This window comes from Mya arenaria, chromosome 10 (assembly GCF_026914265.1).
Source record: "Mya arenaria isolate MELC-2E11 chromosome 10, ASM2691426v1".
Classification (NCBI taxonomy): domain Eukaryota; kingdom Metazoa; phylum Mollusca; class Bivalvia; order Myida; family Myidae; genus Mya; species Mya arenaria.
In genome coordinates this window covers 36,563,083-36,589,026 of record NC_069131.1, presented here as the reverse complement: position 1 = coordinate 36,589,026, position 25,944 = coordinate 36,563,083, and the positions used below count along the sequence as shown (strand labels likewise).

Genomic DNA, 25,944 nt, shown 5'->3' with positions numbered 1-25,944 from the left:
AATACATCATTACTATCCTCAGTCCACGTAATAGCTATCCCCTGTGCAGTTATTTATTTGCTTCATCTATCCCCAGTACACCGCCAGGGCATCAAAAGGTATGAATATCTCCGTAACAACAAAACATATCGTATTGATATCTTACACATTACTAGATAGTGTTATTACAATGAAATCGCTCGATTCAGTTTTTATTCTGATTTTCAATTTGTTGATTTATGTTTGAAATCGTACCACATAAATGAACATTTTTTAGCGATCATGCAACTTTCGGCGAGAATTGGGCTATTATACAAAAGAGCAGACACATTTTCATCATATTCGTATATTGCACAGGATCAAGTTATTCGAAACTCTTTGATTTTGATAAATATATAACCATGAAATACAAAAAATGATAGAAAACGTTCCATGTGTCAAAATCAAACGCTTATCGATTTATCACTTTTTGAGCTATATCTGGTGTCCATTCCCCCACAGTGGTGAAGTGAGTTATGATAACTTATACTATGTCCCTCTCGTTGGCACGATATTGCGCGTGAATATGGTCTTGTGGTGCAGGGGAGACCGGAGTACCCGGAGAAAACCCACTTGTCCGACTTTGTGACCACTAACCAAAGTCATGTATGCCCAGGCCGTGAATCAAACCCGGGTAGCCTTGGCGAGAAGCAAGTGCGCTAACCACTGCGGTAAACGGACAACCTATTTATTTGATTTCAAAATTGTTCAAACGTTTTTACCTGAATTTGATATCTTATGAATCGAATTATGTTCAGCCGCAGTATCGGGTTTCTTTCTTTATTAAAAGTATATTTCTTTGAGAGATGTATTACCAATTAATGATTGTAATTGCCACCACGGAAAATGCACAAATAATCCTTTACCGGTCTAAAACAACGAGGTGAAGTGTATCAAAAGGCGCCATTCGGAACACCTTTGCCATTTTCTATCGAAAACAACAACGGAAGCATGCTGGTACTAGATGTATAGTTCTTAATATTTAAATAATAGCATAATCTAATTGTAGTGTTTAATGTGTATTTTGTATTACTACGATAAGATCAATTGGCAGTGAAGAGACTTATTGCATTAATAAATACGCTTCCCATGAGTAAAGTCAGAAGGTTGATTCTGCTTTATTGAAATTACTACGCGATCTTCTTGCAGCGTAGTTAAATGTAAGGAATCATGACATTGTAAACCGTTCATATTCACCCGAGGTTATTATCGAGGGAAAATGCCCAAGGAGTTCCGATTCACAAAGAGCTTCTGGTGGATTAGGGATTCTTAGATGCAAATTTCGATCCCTAAGTTCAAAATAAAATTAATCTTACCTTTGAAAAAGATCGAATCAAGCATCCACGATTATTTCGACCATAAATGATAACGTGAAAAAAATCCTCAAGCACTCAACATGATATGAATATAAATTAAAACCAGATGTATATCTCTTTATCCGGTACGAATCAAATTATATATAATGCGTTGTTACAGTGTATATTTATTCAACTCAACTCAACTCAACTTTATTCAGTACATAAAGGTCTCCGGCCCAAAATACATACTATAATATATACATCATTAATTACACTACAGTGGTGTCATTGCTTAATACAAATTGTTTACAAATTTCAATCTGCCATTATTAACAAGTAAAAAATAAATATTGCCACTTGTCGAATAACAAAACTATTATCTGACTTTAGGAGTCTGTAAAAGACATGTGGGTCAGATCGACCCGTGTACCAGCTAAATAAAAACTGATTTCTTACAGTAGAGAACCTTGGGCATATGAAAAACACATGAAATTCATCTAATAAAAGCCTGTTCTCGTTGATTAAGCAGGACGCACATATTCTGTCATTTCTGTCTATGTTAAGATGTCGGCCAACTTTGATATTTAACCGGTGACTTGAACACCTAAATCGCGCGAGCACACGGACATATTTATGTGACAAGTTTATGGAAAGATATTTTTCCGGATTTAGTAAGGATTTAACATGTTTATAGAGATCGCATCTTGAAGATGAATTAACGGTATCGTGCCATTCCTGAGTCATACAGTCGATTAAGCAATGTTTAAACTGCGCGTTGAAAGTATTGATATGCACCAGCATATGAACAGTTGTGTTAGAAAAATATGCGTTTACCTTAATTCTTTGTATAATATGTATTGTTGTTGTTATCGGTCAATGGCAAAGAAACTAGCAACGCCCCGACATTCCAGGCGCGCCAGCCTTGTTTGAATATTGCCACCGCCGAGTGAGCAATCATTCCACAGGGATGAAAGTTATTACAAATGCTACACAAAGCTATCTACATTTATTATATTCAGATTTCATTGCTCACAAACCTGATAAACTTGGGTAAAGACACAGAAAATCAGACTTGAATATCCACGTGTTCATGTAGAGAAGATTGTTTACTTACTTTTTCAATAGTTCACGATCTATGACGACGCCATCTTGGATTGGCTGTCAGCCAATATATTTGGGTCATTTGATAATAATAATAATAATAATAATAATAATAATAATAATAATAATAGTAATAATAATAATAATAATAATAATAATAATAACATCTTTATTTAAAGAAGGTAACACACCAACTACCTTAAACAGTTTGTAAAAACAAGTATATTAAATAAACAAGACTGAAGACAAGTAAGTGATATTTCAAATAAGTTGATAAAATAACGATAACCCTTAAATACTTTTGAAATATATACCTGCATAATTGAGCCAGTCGCATATCTGAGGGCAAGCAAAACTTGGTCCCGAACTGTGAGGGCTCTTGAGCGACTGGTATTCCGCTCCAGCTCATTTCCAATCAGTTGAGTAACAAGTTTAATACCATTTGGTCCAAATCTGTACCGCCTACGCATTTCTATTTCATCAATGTCCATGTTGATGGTAATATTTCTAGAAATCCTTTTTTTCTGCGAATATTGACCATTGCTCCTATTATTGCGGCCATTTTTAACGTCAACAACTTTTTTTAACGTCAATGCTAACGTTGGTCCAGACCAACATCAGAGGAGTCGTTTAGAGTCTTAAACAACCGGGCCTACGTGTATCGACATAATTACAGCGTCAACTATAAAACATATTTCTATATGGCCTTCTAAAACAAAACATTATGGCATACAGGTTTACATAATTCACACATGTATATATATACTTAGTCACTATTATTCAAATATCATCAACAACGATAAACAACAAGTAACATAAAGCATTAATGAATAAATATTTACACCACAACTTCCATTCCTTAAATGAACTGCCTTTCGGCAATTGCGTTTATCAATCGATGAACGCAACATCTTCGGATATGTTCGGATCGCAAGTCATCGCATAACAATATACATGAAAACTATCAGAGCACGACTAAACGGTAAAATGTGAATCTGTCCTATGAGTTCATTCGCGTAGCCATGATCATTTAATCGTGTGTAATGAGAGTGTTTTAAACTGACTGAACATGTACGCAGAACTTGTTCCACAATAGGTCAAGCGTTCCTGTGAATTGAAGTTGCATGATCTACTATCACGGTTTACGCTTATTATAACTGATACGACTTCTGTGTGCCTAATAGAGTTTCGTTGATAGCAGTTTAAGTGCATGCAATTCCATTAATGGCATCGACATTTCGCAATGTGTGACTGACCTCCCAAGGTATCTGAGGTATAAAAATATTCAAAATGTTTTCGTTTTATCGCGCCATTGGCCTTAAAGCTGCACAATCACAGATTTACCGTTTGGACAACTTTCTTATTTTTTTTTTTGTCTTTGAACTAGCCAACTTTTGCGTAAATATCTGAAAACCAATCATATAACACTGCTGACTAAAAATCAGATCGCGCTAAAAGCGTTTCTTACGCTTTTAAAAAATGCATGAAACATCAATATTTAACGTACATATGAAAAAGAGCGATCTGATTTTCGTCAGCAGTCTTATATAACTGGTTTCCATGCATTTTCCGCAGAAATTGGTCTGCTATAAGACAAAAAAATTGTCAAAACGTTCAATCGGTGAGAGTGCAGTTTTAAGGTTAAGTCTTATATCCTGGTATCTTTGGAAGAAAAGATATTACTATACTAATATGTAGAATAAAAACCGAAAACGCATAATAGAGTAAATTATTGTATATTGTGTTATATGTTCTTTATTTCGACTGAAATCAAACGTGAATTGATTTGAATTGAATGGTTAATCCAACTTTCATGGCCAAAATACCTTATGTGTGATATTGTTTTCGGTGTATGATTTACATATTCTTCCTCGTACCAAACCAGGGGAGAACAAGAATAGACGTTAGAGGGGGCATAACTTAGAGACGCAACATTTTGACATGCGACCCTCCATCAGAACTGAAATTAATATGGTTTAAAGTGTTAGCAGTGGGATGTGGGTACATATTTTATTGGTTCTTTTTCCCTCCGATATTCACATAAAAAGTAAACTTGGATTTTTTCATTTATTATTTTAATTTTATTATTTATTTATTATTTTGTTTATTTATATTTTTTTTGCGAGGTGGGGGGGGGGGGGTGAATACGCCGGTTGAAGCTCCATTGAAAGCAAACCTTTCAAATGATGCAAACTAATATTTGATCTGACACCAAAAATTGTAATTATTTTACATCAGATACCTTAATGAGGACAGTTACCAGATTTGGCGAGTTGTGCGCTATCAGACATCCATAAAAGAACGGGTCACACCAACATTGCGTTCAGTTTGGGCGATATCTTACCATGGACAGCGTTACTCTTTCTCTCCTTGTTTTCAGCTGTGTTGCAGCGGCAGGTTAGTGATTATCTTAGTGACTGTATTTGTTTCGTAATGATGTTAATTTTTTTTGTGTAAAATCCCACCCCGTCTCTCTCTCTCCCTCTCCCTATCTCCCTCTCTTTCTCTCTCGCTTACACGCACGCACGCACGCACGCACGCACGCACGCACGCACGCACGCACGCACGCACACAAACACCCCCCCCCCCCCACACACACTCTCCCTATCATTAGTAGTTCGTATTTTTCAATAATAGTATTAATTAATTATAGTGTTTAACATACAGTTTGTATTACTAAGTTTAAACGGATTTCCAATGAAGTGAATTATTGAATACATAATTCATATTCCTATGAGTAAAGTCATAAAGTTTAACTGCTTAATGGAAACAAAACTACGCGATCCACTGACAACGTTATTAGATGTAAAGATTCATGACATTGTAAACCGACCATATACACCCGGCCGAGGTGTTCCGAATGACGAGCGTTGGTGTTCGCTTTGCCACGCTCTTGTTTAAAAATTATAGCCCCAATTTTTCGAACAATCTTAAATCCCTTAAAAAATTCTCAAGCTTAGCACACTATATTTGCTTTGGTATAATCTGTGTTAAACTTAAATTCTTAAGTGCTCTTGAACTATAAATGAAACTTTCTTTACGATAATATTGATAAACTCATTTTCACTTAATCAATTCATGATTCAAGTTTAAGTGAGGAATTCATTAAGAAATGGCTAAATGAAATATGCTTGTAACGTTTTACAACTTGCAAGAAAATGGGGCTTGGTCTTCTTCAAAATCAGTCTGATAGCAGTGGCGGATCCAGGATTTGACAGTAGAGGGGACGAAATTTAGGGGCGTAAGCGTTTGAGTTGCGCCCCTTTAAATAGTTTAAAATATTGTAAGATTAAACAAAAATTAACACTTTCTAGTCCGAAATGGTGCAATTCATGCGTATAATATTACTTTTTCTCCTATATAATAATTTTATAATACAAAATAAACTAGGACGATGTAAGAGGGGGCTCGCGAAGGGTGCCCCCACCATAGAGCCGCCAGTGGATAGTACAGATCGAGTATTTTTTGGTAAAAAGTACATGAAAATGAAATAATACAGTGTATGATGGTATGATTTTTATTGTCTATACACTTATAAATGTATGTATACCCGTGTTCAAATATGTTTTAACACCTTCAGTTCTCGGCGAAATCTGCACGGTGAACACTGATTGCGTTGTATCAACGGTTTGTGCTACTGGATCTACAGTGATTTGTCAGCACCCTGATGGGCAAGGTGTCAATACAAATGGCGGCCTCTGCACGTGCAGCGGGGGAGGAGCATATGGTAAGGCTTCACAGTTGCGTTGCATCACGGGAGTTTAAGAACTGAAACAAATACTGGTCCGGGTATCCCGTCCCCTAACCTTTCCAGTGTCCGCCTACCTACCCTACCTTTTCCTGGGCAAGATGTAACCCTAATCGCCCCCTTATTATGGCCTTGTTTCAAAATCATTGTTAGTGTTTGTATACCAGGTGACAACAAACGTCTTATATGATATGTCGGAATGCAATATTTCGTTTAAAATAAAAACTTAAAACAGAGAAACTTTTCTTTTTTCTACACCATTTTAAATGAAACTAAGTGCAGTCTATGAGGGTTAAAGAGCCCCGCCTTCGTTTTATTACCGGAGTTTGATTAGTTGATTAGTTTCTTCAACCACTTCGACAAAACTGTTTCAAAAATAATGTGCTTTATCAAATTGCGGTTTTGTATAAAGGTTTGTCGAAGAAACTAAACTCTCATTCATACTCTGGTAAAATATAGAAGGCGGAGCCCTGTTGGTGGCGTAGACTGCGCCATGTTTCATTTCAATTGGTGATCAAATAGTAAAGTTATCTTTGTTTAAAGTCATTTATGACGCAATTTATACACACACTGATTTTGTAGCTCTAGATCAGTGTGTGTATACCACGTTAGAGATAACGTCATAAATGCTCCGTCGGAAGGCAATATTTTCTTTGAATGAAGACTTTAAACAAAGATAACTAAACCATTTCTTCACCATATTGAATGAAATCTAGCGCAGTCTTTGTAGCTTAAAGTCAGTCCCACATTCGGTCTTTTACCAGAGTTTAATTAAGAGTTTAGTTTCTCAAAACACGTTTACAAAACTTTTCACAAAGCCGCCGTCTGTAGGAGCACAATCAAAACAGGTTTGTCGAAGTTTTGAGAAAACTAATCACCTTTTTTTCGAACTACTTCGAATGATGTACCGACATACCTCCGTGGTTGTTTTCGATGGAAAATGGCTGAGGAGTTACGAATGCTCCAGCAAGCTTCGGAATAGTTAGATATGTTGCAAAGTAGCCGAGGGGTTCCGATTGCATGTGTTAACGCCGTACGATGACCTACTTATGAAAAACGCCTGTATTTTCCAGTTTAGATGAGCGTGGGAATTAAAATTACCACAAGAGAAATGGCATGTGATGTGTTATAACACATTTCACTTATACTGACAATCATCTGTTTATTCCAGTATGCGTACTCGCGAACGAGTGTTATGCGGCTACCGGTAATGCTCCAAACCTTAACTGTGAGGACAGCAGACGACATTGCTACGATCAACAGTGCATCTGCTCCCGATGGCCGGGTTTCGGGAAACGTGCGCTTGAATGAAACTCATTTACCTGTATGCATTTGATGATAATAAACGCAAATTAATATAGGAGAACACCAAACCGTTCATACATGATGTTAAAAAAAGAAAACCCTACCCCCATACCGTTTTCAACATAGGCCATTATGACAAATTAAACCAACTCGAAAGTGGCTACTTATTGTTACATGCCTTATTTCTTTTAATTAACACATGACAATGATCAAAAGCATGGGTATACCATCTCAGACCTTTGGTAAACTTCCATATTTAAAGGCTTTGAAGCTGAATGATTTGTGATTTAAAACAGACAGGCTAAACATGCTTGATCTACTCGATCTACTTTTTTTGTTTACATTTTCACATCATTGTCTGCAAGCAAACATCGGACATGGTCATTTTACCGAAAACACAGTGGTAAAGATCAACTTTTTAATAAGTCTGACAAAATTATTAGTTGTATGTAACCTTCATTGTTTGTTGCTCCCCCTTTTTTATAACGCTGATACAGTTTATACACAGCGATATTTCAGAATGACTTGTACGACATAGAGTTGTTTTCATTAGCCTCTTTTGTTAGAATCGGGTAGCAGAAATGTGAATAACATTCTTAAAACAGCAATTAAACTGCGTTTATGTTTATCCAATCGTCTCATTGATTGATTTCATCATAGTTTTAGACGCTTATAAGAAAGTGAGATCTTGTCGGACAGTCTATTTTTAAATTTGTAAAAGGGAATGCAATTTGATAAAGTTATCTTTATGAAAATAAGGAGGAAAGTTTAGTAGTGTTTTTAGTCATGAAAATAACATTTCATAAAGCTTTTCCAGTCGATATATTTAATCAAGGTCTAATAGCCATTTGAAATATATAATTTAACAAAATTTATCAGTTTGTAAACCAGAAGTTGAAAGGTGATATCCCTAAGATAGAGAACAAATGGGCACGCAGGGGCGTAGCTAGGGAAAAAAAAACACTTGCATGCCCGATGGTTCTTGGTGAGTTTGGTGATACCCCCCCCCCCCGATTTCTTTCTAAATTAGAAGCAAAATGGTGCAATTTGGAAGCATTCCTGGAGCAAAACAAAAGACCCAATTACATCCATCCATCCCAGACCTACAAGGCTTATATGTAGCTGCACCACTGGCTCGTCCTTAGTCAATATAAAGCGAGATTTTACTGTGAGTACTTATTGGCGGATCCGTGGTCAAGTGGTAACACACTTGACAGTCAACCAAGGGGTCGCAGGTTCGATTTCCCGACGCACCATTAAACAAATACTAATCATCTTCAGGGAGGGACATCAATAGGGGCCCCCGTTTGACAGTGATATACACTTGTGCACGTTAAACAACTAAGGTAGCTCTAACCGGGTTACATTCTGTCTGTGCACTATGATCCAAAAACATAATATGATTGACAATCTTATCGGAGCAATTGCCGAATGGGAAATGCCCGAGTGCGAGAATAAATAAGTTTACACACCATGAGTAGCTAAAATTTTAAAGTTAAATTGGAAGTGTGGTGGAATGGAGTAGGATCGAGTAAGAGGGGTTTGTGGAGATGTCTACACGAGGTCTGATGGCTCAATATGGTTACAGCAAACTTGGTATTCAGGGATCTTCTCTCAGTCAATGCGAAAGTGCAATGGTCCTTCGATGACACGTGTTACTGACGCAACCACCTGGTATTTAGGTCGTGTAATAAATATATCTGTAAACTGATTGGTTGTCACAATCCGTGGAACACACTGATAGGCTTTGTTATACATTTAATTTACTAGATATCGGGTCGTAGTAATGTTACCATTCACAACTTTTGTTATCCTTAAAAATCTGAAGTCACTTAACTGATCAAATATAAATAATCCTATTTTACATCTTTCGAAACTTTAAACCATACTGAACATGGCAATTCTTTTCTACATTTTCTCCAACCAACGGAATTCAACTACAAGTTTGCATAGCTTGCAACACTATATGGGACCATCTAATGCACCAGTCATTTGTAACAACGGTCCCCAGGTTAATTAAACAAACAAAAAAAATTGAAGTCCAAAATAAAACAACTCATCCTTAACGACTTTGCATTATGATGAAAAATAAAATAAAACTATTTTAATGAATGGCCAAGATTAAAACACCCCAATCACGCTTGATGCATTTTTTTTCTATATATTTAAATACTTATTATGTTTTATTCATTTGTCTTTCAAGCCGCACTCTCACATATTGAACGTTTTGACAACTTTTTTTTTTTTTTGTCTTGGAATGAGCCATTTTATGCGAAAATCCATGGACACCAGTTATATAAGACATCTGACAAAAAATCAGATCGCAGATTTTCATATTTACGTTCAAAAATTGATGTTGAATGCATTTTTCTTAAACCGTTAGTAAGACTTTTAGCCATAAAACATTATTTTTCGAACGAAAATATTAAAATCTGCGATCTGATGTTTTGTCAGCAAATTATTGGTTTGCAGATATTTACGCAAAAATTTGCTCTTTAAAGACAAAACATAAAAAAGTAAAAAAAAAAAAAAGGTTTATCTGTGAGAGTGCAGCTTTAATATGTGTGCTTATTTTTCTAACGATTAAATTCCAAGGTCTCATAATTATTTTGGAAGCACGTGGTTTTCAAAATCTCCCATCATGTTTCCCGCTGGCCTGTAAGAGGCCACGACGTAGATGGATCCGCCCTTAGCCTTAGCCCAGGCCATGCCCAGCTCGGTGGAGCCTTTCCAAACAACCTGGGTGAAGTGACCTGAAATATTGGAAAGTAAATAACGATATATGATTCAATCCCCAGTATACGATTTTCACCACTGGCAATGGATTTTGCAATTAATTCTAAACTATTTTTTGAAAAAAAAAAACACCCAAAACTAAAAAAACAAGGTTGGTGGTGGTGTGAAAGCTTATTTATACTCGCACTAGGGCAAGGTCCATTCGGCAGGGGCTCCGATAGGATTGTTAGTCATTAATTATATTGTTTGTTTTATACAACATGATTGAACGATGTTGAAAAAAGCTTTATTGTCATTTTTACCATCAATGCTTTCAAAGAAAAGAAATTTACATTGAAGTTAGTATTTGAGTTTGATTCTTGGGTTTATTTTTAGGGTTGATACTATTTGTGACCATGAGCACTGGGCTGGCATTCAATATTGGTCTTAATTGGATCTTAGAACGATGTAGCTAATCGGATTACTTGTTATTACTATCTGACCAATAGAGTAAAAATAAGATAATGATGAATGAACTTAAGTTGAATATTGAATACCACCCCTGATACCAGTAAATGAAAATAAAATAATTATGTCTACAACATACCTGTGTCCATCGCAAAATCAGGTTTGCTGAAGTCGTAGTCCTTGATTTCATCATACCATGACTGAACGGCGTCTGACGCTAAAACAGAACAGATTATACCATGACTAAACGGCGTCAGGTGCTAAAAAGGAATAACTATTTTCATCATATTAACATGACGGAACGACTGAACGGCGTATAATGCTACACATAAATGAATCAGATTATGACTGAACGGAGACTGATGCTACAAATGAATAAATCATATCATGATTGAACTGCGCCTACTGCTACAAATGAATACATTATATCATGACTGAACGGCGTCGGATGCTACAAATGAATAAATCGTACCATGATTGAACTGCGCCTAATGCTACAAATGAATACATCATATCTTGACTGAACGGCGCCTAATGCTACAAATGAATAAATCATATTATGACTAAACGGCGTCTGATGCTACACATAAATAAATCATATCATGACTGAACGGCGTCTGATGCTACAAATAAATAAATCATATCATGACTGAACGGCGCCTAATGCTACAAATTATTAAATCATATCATGCCTGAACGGCTCCTAATGCTACAAATGAATAAATCCTATCATGACTTAACGGCGTCTGATGCTACAAATAAATAATTGCTATCTTGACTGAACGGCGTCTGATGCTACACATAAATAAATCATATCAATCATGCTACAATGTTGAATAAATCATATCATGACTGAACGGCGTCTGATGCTACACATAAATAAATCCTATCATGACTGAACGGCGTCTGATGCTACAAATAAATAATTCCTATCATGACTGAACGGCGTCTGATGCTACACATAAATAAATCATATCAATCATGCTACAATGTTGAATAAATCATATCATGACTGAACGGCGTCTGATGCTACACATAAATAAATCCTATCATGACTGAACGGCGTCTGATGCTACAAATAAATAATTCCTATCATGACTGAACGGCGTCTGATGCTACACATAAATAAATCATATCAATCATGCTACAAATGAATATATCATATCATGACTGAACGGCGTCTGATGCTACACATAAATAAATCATATCATGACTGAACGGCGTCTGATGCTACACATAAATAAATCATATCAATCATGCTACAAATGAATAAATCATATCATGATTGAACGGCGCCTAATGCTACACATAAATAAATCATATCAATCATGCTACAAATGAATAAATCATATCATGATTGAACGGCGCCTAATGCTTCAAATGAATAAATCATATCATGACTAAACGGAGTCTGATGCTACAAAGTTTCATTTTAAAGTAATAACATGTTAAGTTTGGTTGTTTTAAAACTTTCACTGAGAGTTATTTTTATAAAGATAGTATGCTTTTAAAGAAACTAATTGATAAAACTGCCATATAAGCATAGTATAATTTTGTTGAATGACCTCCCTTTAATATAGCATATATCATAAAAGCTGCGTCATCATGGTATTATTCAAAAATGTTTTCAATACAAAGAAGATGAAATGGTTAATCAATATACATTAATCATAAACATAATATCTATGTTAATATCTAAAATGCCATGACACATATTTGCATCCTATAAATGACGGATGGCTAACCTTAATAAAAGCATACTTTTTAATACAAGCTACCAACCATTATATTTTCGAGTAAAACCACACACAATAGAAAAACAAGGTTGGTGGTGTGTGTAAGCTTATTTATACTCGCACTTGGGCAAGGCCAATTCGGCAAGTGCTCCGAAAAGACTGTTATTCATTTTAGTTTTTTTGGAGCAAAGTGCACAGACAAAATGTAACTCCGGTAAGAGCTATCCTGGGTTTTTTTAATGCGCGCCAGTATATAGCACTGTCACACTGAACCCCAATTTAACCTCCTTCCCGGAAAACGATTAATATTTTATGTACAGTTGTGCGGCGGGGAATCGAACCAGCGAGCCCTGAATTGACTATCAAGTGTGTTACTACTAGTACACGGATCCAGAAAAACACCAACATAAATCTCACCTTTGACTCCGGCTTTGGGATCACTGGACCAGCACATGTATAGGTTTTCCCCGACACTTCCCCCTGAGGGCAGCTTACAATTGCTGTGTTCCATTGTGTCGCGGGCGGCGAGGTTATCTGCCCATTTCTGTGCGTAGACGTTCAGGTCATCGGCTAGAGTCATTGTTGGTGCTTGGTGTGGTTGTCTGGAATATATATATGTACATGATCGCACTTGTACGTTCTTTTTTTTGACAGTATAAGGGACTGTGAACCACCGTTCGAAATTGCCAGGGCCGTGTTCAAATAAAGATCGCAAGGCTTCAGATCGTAAATATCCATGGTTTAAACAGCGCCGTAGCCACACTGAGGCACACCGAGGGAGTTGCCTCGGTAAAAATTTGGAGAGCAAATAAATAAAAATAACAAATAAAATGAAAATTAATAAGATTGACCTCTAAATTCGTGAAACGACAACAATGTTACATTTAATTATGAAAAATGCCGTAGCAACAGATATTGAGCCAGAACGAGGCATTTTCTTTGCTATCATTTAGCACTGCCGGGTCTCTGTACAATGTAATGCGTTTTTGCTCGCGCATTGAGGGCACGCTCTATGTAGAGAATGGCACTCCGTATTATTCAATTGATTCCGCATGCATTTCAAATATTTCATATTTATAATAGCCTAGACAATATACACAAATTTTATCAACGAATTATCGCATGTTCCATGGACATTATATAAGTTGTTATTAAACGTTTAGCAGGGGGAATTCCTCTCAGAGGGAGATGGTCCAAAACCGCGAGAACGGAAATAATAACTTCTTTATGAACTGGATACGCACATATGATGAAAAACTTTCCTAATCCAATGTTGCGCAGTTTATATCGCTGCAGCCAATAACAATGGGACATAGTCCTAACAATTGTTGAGAGAAAGTTTTTGATGGGGCATTCATTAATTGGCGTTCAGGCTCGGATTACTGACGTTGATCTTCATGCTAAATAATTTATGTCATGCATTGTCGAAATCATTGTTTAAATCCAGTAGTTGTCTCATCATGCACCCAGGTTACATCGATTTGCAATTTTATGAACACATGAACATACTTTCTCTTTTCACAACTACGCAAAATAAACATGCCATGTAAATGCGCAGTGTCTGACGTTTTAGCCGACCCACCATAGTATGAGGAGGAAACGACTATTAGTCATGTTTCAGTGGACGTCAAAAGGACAGACTTTCCCGATTCCCTCGGTTACGAGATGGTTATCAAGAAAGGATTCCATTAGAACCCTGTCCATTATGAACATATATTCATCACATTTAAGATATTTTTAACGAACAAGATGCGGCAAGTTATTTGAAGTCAATTGAAAGCGGTATATAATTGCATTTATAAGACTATTTTATAGAGATTTATGACAGGTCAGTTATAATAGCTATACAAATATATATATCACCAAGGAAACCAGACCAAATCAAAGGGATAATGATGGCGTAAATACATCAGTGACGAACCATTATAAGCTTTATCACTTCTGTCCATTTTAGACCACGTAATACAGCACTTTACTTCACCTGAACAATTGGAACACGTTAAAGAGGGGACATATTTGTTACCTGGAACTCATGACCATCTTCTGTTAAGCTTTGAATACAAAATCAGTCAAACATTTTTAAACGAACTTCCTTTTTTCAAAAAACAACCTCGGATGTATGCCGGTACATCAGTTGAAGTAGTTCGTAAATTTTTGAATAATATCATTAATTAAATGTAGTGTTTAAGAGTTGTATTTATTGATCTCAGTTTAAATTGATTGCCCGTGAAGTGTTTTAGTGCAAACATAATTAAGATTCCCAAGAGTTAAGTCATAAAGTTCAACTGCTAAATAAGATTACTACGCGATCTATTTGCAGCGGACTTAAACGTACCACTTTTTGAGTATGTAAACCGTCCAAATACATCCGAGGTTGTTTTCGATAAAATGGCCGAGGAGTTCCGAATGCAAATTTCAAACCAATGTAAGAAGATGGAAACACTCCTGCGTCACTCAAAGAAGGATTTAAAATGTGTGACGAAAACGACTTCCCCGCCATTGATGCAATCTGTAAGTTAATTTAAAGATTACCTGTGGGTTTCTGTTTGTGCGAACGTAGTTTTTGGCGCAATCAGAAGACTCAAAACATGGAAACGATCAGCCATGTCAGACGCTTGTCTTAATCGTTTGGCTTTCATATTTGTTTATAAAAATATTCCAATAGACTGCACGTAGACTCTGTGATTGCGATTCCGGACATCGAAGTTTTTTTTTTGCTTTTGAATCAGCAAACAAAATTAAATGTTTAATATACATATATGTGTATCTTGAATCAATGTTTGCTTACTTTATCACTAAACCCCGCCTTTTCCACTGAGCTCGTCCCTGGGTCATAATACCAATATATAAATCAATTAAATTATTTTCTTTACGCTCGCTTATTAAAATGAGAATGTATATAAAGTGCCAATTATACGAATTTAACGGTGGTTTTATAGGGCCGAAGTGTCGTCAAGTGGCAAACTAAGAGAAGTCCAAGAAATAAAATAGGAGGGAGCGTGCATGGGCTGCCTCGGTTTAAATGTGCCTCTTGCTACGGCACTGGGTTACCCTCGTTTTTGGAATTAACAGCGTTAAAAAACTACAGTTGAACACCATTAATCCGAAATCGAAAGGACCCAACAAACTACTTCGGAATAGCGGTGTTTCGGATTAACAATTTTCCGCAACTGACGGCGATCGCGAATTATAGATAATACTAAGTTGTGAAGATAGCAATGTCGGTTATACGTTACCAATACGATACACTCGGTTTGAGATATCTTTCGTGAAATGTATATAAAAACTATAAAAAAAATAGTTAGGATATGTTTCGCATAGATTTTGCCCGTAAATTTACGGCAGTTCCCGCGCACTATTATGCAGCGTAAGGTTTACGTATTACATAACTAATATGCAAACGGGGGGCAGGAGTGTATTTTTATCAGTACAAATGTCTTTACAATCCAGAAAAAATATTTACTGATATTAAGTTATTTAGGTGCGTGTATAAGAGTTGCTGATTTATACACATGACTAGTACGAGCGTAAGTTGCCTGTATAAATTTTGCTGATTAATAAACATGATTAGTACGAGCATAAGTTGCGTGTATAAGAGTTGCTGATTTATAAACATGACAAGTACGAGCGTAAGGTGCGTGTATAAGAGTTGCTGATTTATAAACATGATTAGTACGAGCGTAAGTAGCGTGTATAAGAGTTGCTGATTTATAAACATGACTAGCAGGGGCGTAAGTAGCGTGTATAAGAGTTACTGATTTATAAACATGACTAGCAGGGGCGTAAGTAGCGTGTATAAGAGTTACTGATTTATAAACATGACTAGCACGAGCGTAAGTAGCGTGTATAAGAGTTACTGATTTATAAACATGACTAGCAGGGGCGTAAGTAGCGTGTATAAGAGTTACTGATTTATAAACATGACTAGCAGGGGCGTAAGTAGCGTGTATAAGAGTTGCTGATTTATAAACATGACTAGCAGGGGCGTAAGTAGCGTGTATAAGAGTTACTGATTTATAAACATGACTAGCACGAGCGTAAGTAGCGTGTATAAGAGTTGCTGATTTATTAACATGACTAGCACGAGCGTAAGTAGCGTGAATAAGAGTTGCTGATTTATAAACATGACTAGCACGAGCGTAAGTAGCGTGTATAAGAGTTGCTGATTTATAAACATGACTAGCACGAGCGTAAGTAGCGTGTATAAGAGTTGCTGATTTATAAACATGACTAGCACGAGCGTAAGTAGCGTGTATAAGAGTTGCTGATTTATAAACATGACTAGCACGAGCGTAAGCTGCGTGTATAAGAGTTGCTGATTTATAAACATGACTAGTACGAGCGTAAGCTGCGTGTATAAGAGTTGCTGATTTATAAACATGACTAGCACGAGCGTAAACTGCGTGTATAAGAGTTGCTGATTTATAAACATGACTAGTACGAGCGTAAGCTGCGTGTATAAGAGTTGCTGATTTATAAACATGACTAGTACGAGCGTAAGGTGCGTGTATAAGAGTTGCTGATTTATAAACATGACTAGTACGAGCGTAAGCTGCGTGTATAAGAGTTGCTGATTTATAAACATGACTAGCACGAGCGTAAGTAGCGTGTATAAGAGTTGCTGATTTATAAACATGACTAGTACGAGCGTAAGCTGCGTGTATAAGAGTTGCTGATTTATAAACATGACTAGTACGAGCGTAAGGTGCGTGTATAAGAGTTGCTGATTTATAAACATGACTAGCACGAGCGTAAGGTGTGTGTATAAGAGTTGCTGATTTATAAACATGACTAGCACGAGCGTAAGTAGCGTGTATAAGAGTTGCTGATTTATAAACATGACTAGCACGAGTGTAAGGTGTGTGTATAAGAGTTGCTGATTTATAAACATGACTAGCACGAGCGTAATCTGCGTGTATAAGAGTTGCTGATTTAAAAACATGACTAGCAGGGGCGTAAGGTGTGTGTATAAGAGTTGCTGATTTATAAACATGACTAGCACGAGCGTAAGCTGCGTGTATAAGAGTTGCTGATTTATAAACATGACTAGTACGAGCGTAAGCTGCGTGTATAAGAGTTGCTGATTTATAAACATGACTAGCAGGGGCGTAAGGTGTGTGTATAAGAGTTGCTGATTTATAAACATGACTAGCACGAGCGTAAGGTGTGTGTATAAGAGTTGCTGATTTATAAACATGACTAGCACGAGCGTAAGTAGCGTGTATAAGAGTTGCTGATTTATAAACATGACTAGTACGAGCGTAAGGTGTGTGTATAAGAGTTGCTGATTTATAAACATGACTAGCACGAGCGTAAGGTGTGTGTATAAGAGTTGCTGATTTATAAACATGACTAGTACGAGCGTAAGCTGCGTGTATAAGAGTTGCTGATTTATAAACATGACTAGCACGAGCGTAAGGTGTGTGTATAAGAGTTGCTGATTTATAAACATGACTAGTACGAGCGTAAGCTGTGTGTATAAGAGTTGCTGATTTAAAAACATGACTAGTACGAGCGTAAGCTGTGTGTATAAGAGTTGCTGATTTATAAACATGACTAGTACGAGCGTAAGCTGCGTGTATAAGAGTTGCTGATTTATAAACATGACTAGCACGAGCGTAAGGTGTGTGTATAAGAGTTGCTGATTTATAAACATGACTAGCACGAGCGTAAGGTGTGTGTATAAGAGTTGCTGATTTATAAACATGACTAGCACGAGCGTAAGGTGCGTGTATAAGAGTTGCTGATTTATAAACATGACTAGCACGAGCGTAATCTGCGTGTATAAGAGTTGCTGATTTATAAACATGACTAGCACGAGCGTAAGGTGTGTGTATAAGAGTTGCTGATTTATAAACATGACTAACACGAGCGTAATCTGCGTGTATAAGAGTTGCTGATTTATAAACATGACTAGCACGAGCGTAATCTGCGTGTATAAGAGTTGCTGATTTATAAACATGACTAGCACGAGCGTAAGTAGCGTGTATAAGAGTTGCTGATTTATAAACATGACAAGCACGAGCGTAAGGTGTGTGTATAAGAGTTGCTGATTTATAAACATGACTAGCACGAGCGTAAGGTGTGTGTATAAGAGTTGCTGATTTATAAACATGACTAGTACGAGCGTAAGGTGTGTGTATAAGAGTTGCTGATTTATAAACATGACTAGTACGAGCGTAAGTAGCGTGTATAAGAGTTGCTGATTTATAAACATGACTAGCACGAGCGTAAGGTGCGTGTATAAGAGTTGCTGATTTATAAACATGACTAGCACGAGCGAAAGGTGTGTGTATAAGAGTTGCTGATTTATAAACATGACTAGTACGAGCGTAAGGTGCGTGTATAAGAGTTGCTGATTTATAAACATGACTAGCACGAGCGTAAGGTGCGTGTATAAGAGTTGCTGATTTATAAACATGACTAGTACGAGCGTAAGGTGTGTGTATAAGAGTTGCTGATTTATAAACATGACTAGCACGAGCGTAAGGTGTGTGTATAAGAGTTGCTGATTTATAAACATGACTAGTACGAGCGTAAGGTGTGTGTATAAGAGTTGCTGATTTATAAACATGACTAGCACGAGCGTAAGGTGTGTGTATAAGAGTTGCTGATTTATAAACATGACTAGCACGAGCGTAATCTGCGTGTATAAGAGTTGCTGATTTATAAACATGACTAGCACGAGCGTAATCTGCGTGTATAAGAGTTGCTGATTTATAAACATGACTAGCAGTGGCGTAAGCTGCGTGTATAAGAGTTGCTGATTTATAAACATGACTAGCACGAGCGTAAGCTGCGTGTATAAGAGTTGCTGATTTATAAACATGACTAGCACGAGCGTAAGCTGCGTGTATAACAGTTGCTGATTTATAAACATGACTAGCAGGGGCGTAAGCTGCGTGTAAAAGAGTTGCTGATTTATAAACATGACTAGCACGAGTGTAAGCTGCGTGTAAAAGAGTTGCTGATTTATAAACATGACTAGCACGAGCGTAATCTGCGTGTATAAGAGTTGCTGATTTATAAACATGACTAGTACGAGCGTAATCTGCGTGTATAAGAGTTGCTGATTTATAAACATGACTAGCACGAGCGTAAGCTGCGTGTATAAGAGTTGCTGATTTATAAACATGACTAGCACGAGCGTAAGGTGTGTGTATAAGAGTTGCTGATTTATAAACATGACTAGTACGAGCGTAAGGTGTGTGTATAACAGTTGCTGATTTATAAACATGACTAGCACGAGTGTAAGGTGTGTGTATAAGAGTTGCTGATTTATAAACATGACTAGTACGAGCGTAAGTAGCGTGTATAAGAGTTGCTGATTTATAAGCATGACTAGTACGAGCGTAAGTAGCGTGTATAAGAGTTGCTGATTTATAAGCATGACTAGTACGAGCGTAAGTAGCGTGTATAAGAGTTGCTGATTTATAAACATGACTAGTACGAGCGTAAGTAGCGTGTATAAGAGTTGCTGATTTATAAGCATGACTAGTACGAGCGTAAGTAGCGTGTATAAGAGTTGCTGATTAATAAGCATGACAAGTACGAGCGTAAGTAGCGTGTATAAGAGTTGCTGATTTATAAACATGACTAGTACGAGCGTAAGTAGCGTGTATAAGAGTTGCTGATTTATAAGCATGACAAGTACGAGCGTAAGTAGCGTGTATAAGAGTTGCTGATTTATAAGCATGACTAGTACGAGCGTAAGTAGCGTGTATAAGAGTTGCTGATTTATAAACATGACTAGTACGAGCGTAAGTAGCGTGTATAAGAGTTGCTGATTTATAAGCATGACAAGTACGAGCGTAAGTAGCGTGTATAAGAGTTGCTGATTTATAAACATGACTAGTACGAGCGTAAGGTGCGTGTATAAGAGTTGCTGATTTATAAACATGACTAGTACGAGCGTAAGTAGCGTGTATAAGAGTTGCTGATTTATAAGCATGACAAGTACGAGCGTAAGTAGCGTGTATAAGAGTTGCTGATTTATAAACATGACTAGTACGAGCGTAAGTAGCGTGTATAAGAGTTGCTGATTTATAAACATGACTAGTACGAGCGTAAGTAGCGTGTATAAGAGTTGCTGATTTATAAGCATGACTAGTACGAGCGTAAGTAGCGTGTATAAGAGTTGCTGATTTATAAGCATGACAAGTACGAGCGTAAGTAGCGTGTATAAGAGTTGCTGATTTATAAACATGACTAGTACGAGCGTAAGTAGCGTGTATAAGAGTTGCTGATTTATAAACATGACTAGTACGAGCGTAAGTAGCGTGTATAAGAGTTGCTGATTTATAAGCATGACAAGTACGAGCGTAAGTAGCGTGTATAAGAGTTGCTGATTTATAAGCATGACTAGTACGAGCGTAAGTAGCGTGTATAAGAGTTGCTGATTTATAAGCATGACAAGTACGAGCGTAAGTAGCGTGTATAAGAGTTGCTGATTTATAAACATGACTAGTACGAGCGTAAGTAGCGTGTATAAGAGTTGCTGATTTATAAGCATGACTAGTACGAGCGTAAGTAGCGTGTATAAGAGTTGCTGATTTATAAGCATGACAAGTACGAGCGTAAGTAGCGTGTATAAGAGTTGCTGATTTATAAACATGACTAGTACGAGCGTAAGTAGCGTGTATAAGAGTTGCTGATTTATAAACATGACTAGTACGAGCGTAAGTAGCGTGTATAAGAGTTGCTGATTTATAAACATGACAAGTACGAGCGTAAGTAGCGTGTATAAGAGTTGCTGATTTATAAACATGACAAGTACGAGCGTAAGTAGCGTGTATAAGAGTTGCTGATTTATAAACATGACTAGTACGAGCGTAAGTAGCGTGTATAAGAGTTGCTGATTTATAAACATGACTTGCACGAGCGTAAGTAGCGTGTATAAGAGTTGCTGATTTATAAACATGACAAGTACGAGCGTAAGTAGCGTGTATAAGAGTTGCTGATTTATAAGCATGACAAGTACGAGCGTAAGCTGCGTGTATAAGAGTTGCTGATTTATAAACATGACTAGTACGAGCGTTAGGTGCGTGTATAAGAGTTGCTGATTTATAAACATGACTAGCAGGGGCGTAAGCTTCGTGTATAAGAGTTGCTGATTTATAAACATGACTAGTACGAGCGTAAGGTGCGTGTATAAGAGTTGCTGATTTATAAGCATGACTAGTACGAGCGTAAGGTGCGTGTATAAGAGTTGCTGATTTATAAACATGACTAGTACGAGCGTAAGTAGCGTGTATAAGAGTTGCTGATTTATAAACATGACTAGTACGAGCGTAAGGTGCGTGTATAAGAGTTGCTGATTTAAAAACATGATTAGTACGAGGGTAAGGTGCGTGTATAAGAGTTGCTGATTTATAAACATGATTAGTACGAGCGTAAGTAGCGTGTATAAGAGTTGCTGATTTATAAGCATGACTAGTACGAGCGTAAGGTGCGTGTATAAGAGTTGCTGATTTATAAACATGACTAGTACGAGCGTAAGTAGCGTGTATAAGAGTTGCTGATTTATAAGCATGACTAGTACGAGCGTAAGGTGCGTGTATAAGAGTTGCTGATTTATAAGCATGACTAGTACGAGCGTAAGGTGTGTGTATAAGAGTTGCTGATTTATAAACATGACTAGTACGAGCGTAAGCTGTGTGTATAAGAGTTGCTGATTTATAAGCATGACTAGCACGAGCGTAAGTACCGTGTATAAGAGTTGCTGATTTAAAAACATGACTAGTACGAGCGTAAGGTGTGTGTATAAGAGTTGCTGATTTATAAACATGACTAGTACGAGCGTAAGTAGCGTGTATAAGAGTTGCTGATTTAAAAACATGACTAGTACGAGCGTAATCTGCGTGTATAAGAGTTGCTGATTTATAAACATGACTAGCAGGGGCGTAAGCTGCGTGTATAAGAGTTGCTGATTTATAAACATGACTAGCACGAGCGTAAGGTGTGTGTATAAGAGTTGCTGATTTATAAGCATGATTAGTACGAGCGTAAGTAGCGTGTATAAGAGTTGCTGATTTATAAGCATGATTAGTACGAGCGTAAGTAGCGTGTATAAGAGTTGCTGATTTATAAACATGACTAGTACGAGCGTAAGCAGCGTGTATAAGAGTTGCTGATTTATAAACATGACTAGCACGAGCGTAAGTAGCGTGTATAAGAGTTGCTGATTTATAAACATGACTAGTACGAGCGTAAGTTGCCTGTATAAGAGTTGCTGATTTATAAACATGACTAGTACGAGCGTAAGTAGCGTGTATAAGAGTTGCTGATTTATAAACATGACTAGTACGAGCGTAAGTAGCATGTATAAGAGTTGCTGATTTATAAACATGACTAGCACGAGCGTAAGTAGCGTGTATAAGAGTTGCTGATTTATAAACATGACTAGTACGAGCGTAAGTTGCCTGTATAAGATTTGCTGATTAATAAACATGATTAGTACGAGCGTAAGCTGCGTGTATAAGAGTTGCTGATTTATAAACATGACAAGTACGAGCGTAAGGTGTGTGTATAAGAGTTGCTGATTTATAAACATGACTAGTACGAGCGTAAGGTGTGTGTATAAGATTTGCTGATTTATAAACATGACTAGCACGAGCGTAAGTAGCGTGTATAAGAGTTACTGATTTATAAACATGACAAGTACGAGCGTAAGTTGCGTGTATAATAGTTACTGATTTATAAACATGACAAGTACGAGCGTAAGTAGCGTGTATAAGAGTTGCTGATTTATAAACATGACTAACACGAGCCTAATAGAGACATTTAAAAAAAAAACTTAATCATCTATAGAAATGGCATAATTGTCAAATACGACTTCAAAAGTGGTATTTTCACTATTGTCATTCAATAATATTTCAATTGTCAGTTTTTGGACTTTCATTGAATACACTTTCATGTATTTGTAAAACGATTGCGTAATAATAATACATGGTTACGAACGGTCATTTTGAAATGATCTTATTAAATTATTTATAAGGCTGTATAAGTACTGACAGATGACCTAAAACTGAATAATGGCAATTAATCCTCTTAAAAGAGAAGATTATATGAGAGCGCAAAACTAAATATACGGAACACTCAATCAAAAAATGAATCACATGTATGTCTTTGAAAATATTTTTAATTGAAAGTAAATATTTTATTCGACTATACTTTACAGCTTAAACGTAGTATCGGATGATTCCTCGTAGTCGGGATTTTTAATCAACCCGTGGGTGAGATCCTGAGCCACTCGAGAAATTTTGACTAGGTAGACTTGGCTTGAGATTTTTAATTCCCTGGCCCCAATTTCTCGAAATTTCTTAAGCTTAACAGGCTTAAGTCGCTTATTTCAATCAGCCAAAATACATATTGAAAATGGATTTTGATCAATGAAAAATGGTTAATTCTGATAATCATACAGATTATTCCTACATACTTTCTAAAAATTCTTGAAGAAGTAAATATAACACATTTTATAGAACAACAAACATAGTGAGATTAGCTTAATCCTGTTATAAGGGACTTAAGAAGTTTCGAGAAATCGGGGCCAGAATATTAAATGGTACACTACGCATATCGGGGAGTATAAACAATCGAACCCCCTTGGCTCGAACTCCCAGGGACCGGCGAAAATACCTCGAGCCTTGGGAAATTCGAGCCAAGCGATCATGTTAATCTTCAGTAGAAAGAAATTGGTCATATCGAGCTAACGGCGTTCGACTGTATATATATTTACTGGATCAGAAATTATGTTGAATTGGTCAATATAAAACGAACCTCAATCTGTTATGAGCCTCAAGTCCCTCTTTCAAAAACTCCCCAACACCTTCGTTTGAAGAACTTTTTGCTGGGGTCGATTTTGTTTGTTGTTTCTGCTGCTCTTGTGGTTGTTCTTGCCGTTGTTGCTGTTGCTGTGGTTGTTGTCCTTCCGGCGCTGCAGCTGACGATGATGATCCGCACCCCATTTCGTTTGCCTTATTTAACTTTTTTTAATTGAATACTTATAAAAATGCGTCCGCTTGACACATTTAACTAAAAATCTCCCTAGTTAGTTCTTAAATTGTAAGGAGTTGTTTAGCTTAAGATATAAATATAAATATCCCAATCACTTTATAGAACATAAGCCCAGAAACTGATGTTTTAAGACTAAAATAAAATTGGTATTTTATTAGTCCGTATGCAGTTTTAGGTTGATATAAAAGGTGGACAAACTTTCATGTTTATCGAATATTGGAGACTAATCCATTTTCAATACAGATCAAAACAAGATCTATTAATACCTAGTATGTATTCAATCGATTACATTTTTAGTATTTGTTATGATTTTAACCAACTTTTAAGATCGTCGCAGGTTTTGCATCACTGTTTATACGGACTGTGAATGAATTTAAGGTTTATTAATTTAAATCTCGGTTTTTGTTTTTGTTTTGGATAATATAAAAAAGATAAACAACATAAAATAACATAACATAAAATAACACATAACATAACATAAATAACATAACATAATATAACATAATATGAAATGATATAAAATAAATTAAAACAAAATGAAATAAAATAATATAATATGGCTTTTGTGAAAATAGAACTAGATAGTAGTTTGTTTTGTTTCAGCTAAGCATATATTAAGTAAAGTATAATATAGTGTGTGTACTGGGAAACCTGAAGCTTCTTAGTGTGTTTTTTTTCAACCTGGGAGAAGAATTGCTAAAGTTTTCGAATTTTTAACAAAGTTTATTTTAAATATTCCCCTTTTTTCATTTAAATTTATTCATATGCCTTTACTATTTGGGTATTTTTTCTTGCATAATTTCACATTCTAGGTGTAAAACATAGTTAAATATTTAAATTTTAATACAGACAAAACTCATTGTTCATTCAGTTTAAATTTTACTGTTACTTAACGTTCTTCATCTGTGGGCTCCATTGATCCATTTAATGATTTCATATTAATTCTACTCGCTTGCGTTTTTGGGCCAAGGAAGAGTTTCCCAGGTCATGCATCTGAACACTCTATTATATCATTATTTTATTCTATGATATCGAAATGGCAGGTTTCTAGTGTTTTGTATCTTAGTTTTAACCCTCCTAATGATTTGCAACACTTTGTTTTGTCATATAAAGAAAGTGTATCTTTACTAAAATAAGAGAAAGTTCCTTTAAGGTATCCAATCTTATATTTCGCTTGCCATTTCCACAAGTCAATGGAAGAAGCAGTAAAACATTAGACAAGGGCGTGGCTGGACTGAAAACAATGTGAAGGCTGAGTTTTCCGAGATTTTGCGGTTTCGGGTGGTATTCAATATTTGTCTTAATTTAATCAAAGAAAGGTGTAGCTAATCGGATTGCTCAGTAAAAATAACGGACCTTTACAGTGAATGGAGTAAATGTTAAATGAGCATAATATTGACTAAAGTTGCATATTTGAATACCTTCCCTGGTTACACATCTTCTCAGGATTGCTGTATGTCTTATAAATGAAAATGTGACCGTCTACGCCATCGTTATTTCGGAAAAAGGTGTAGGCTAAGGCCATCATTACCTTAAGGTA

General features: G+C 36.5%; 2 protein-coding genes across 2 annotated transcripts; one reads left to right on the top strand and one right to left on the bottom strand.

Moving 5' to 3' along the window:
• Positions 1–4,732: 4,732 nt before the first annotated feature.
• LOC128204237 (uncharacterized) lies at positions 4,733–7,543 on the top strand. The gene is made up of 3 exons (XM_052905625.1): positions 4,733–4,814; positions 5,998–6,144; positions 7,337–7,543. Exons 1-3 carry the CDS (start codon positions 4,763–4,765, stop codon positions 7,474–7,476), a joined length of 339 nt encoding a protein of 112 aa, XP_052761585.1. The 5' UTR covers positions 4,733–4,762; the 3' UTR covers positions 7,477–7,543.
• Positions 7,544–10,015: 2,472 nt separating this feature from the next.
• LOC128205055 (Golgi-associated plant pathogenesis-related protein 1-like) lies at positions 10,016–24,573 on the bottom strand. The gene is made up of 4 exons (XM_052906460.1): positions 24,168–24,573; positions 12,807–12,991; positions 10,793–10,870; positions 10,016–10,223 (listed from the first exon to the last, which is right to left on the bottom strand). Exons 1-4 carry the CDS (start codon positions 24,353–24,355, stop codon positions 10,075–10,077), a joined length of 600 nt encoding a protein of 199 aa, XP_052762420.1. The 5' UTR covers positions 24,356–24,573; the 3' UTR covers positions 10,016–10,074.
• Positions 24,574–25,944: the final 1,371 nt, after the last annotated feature.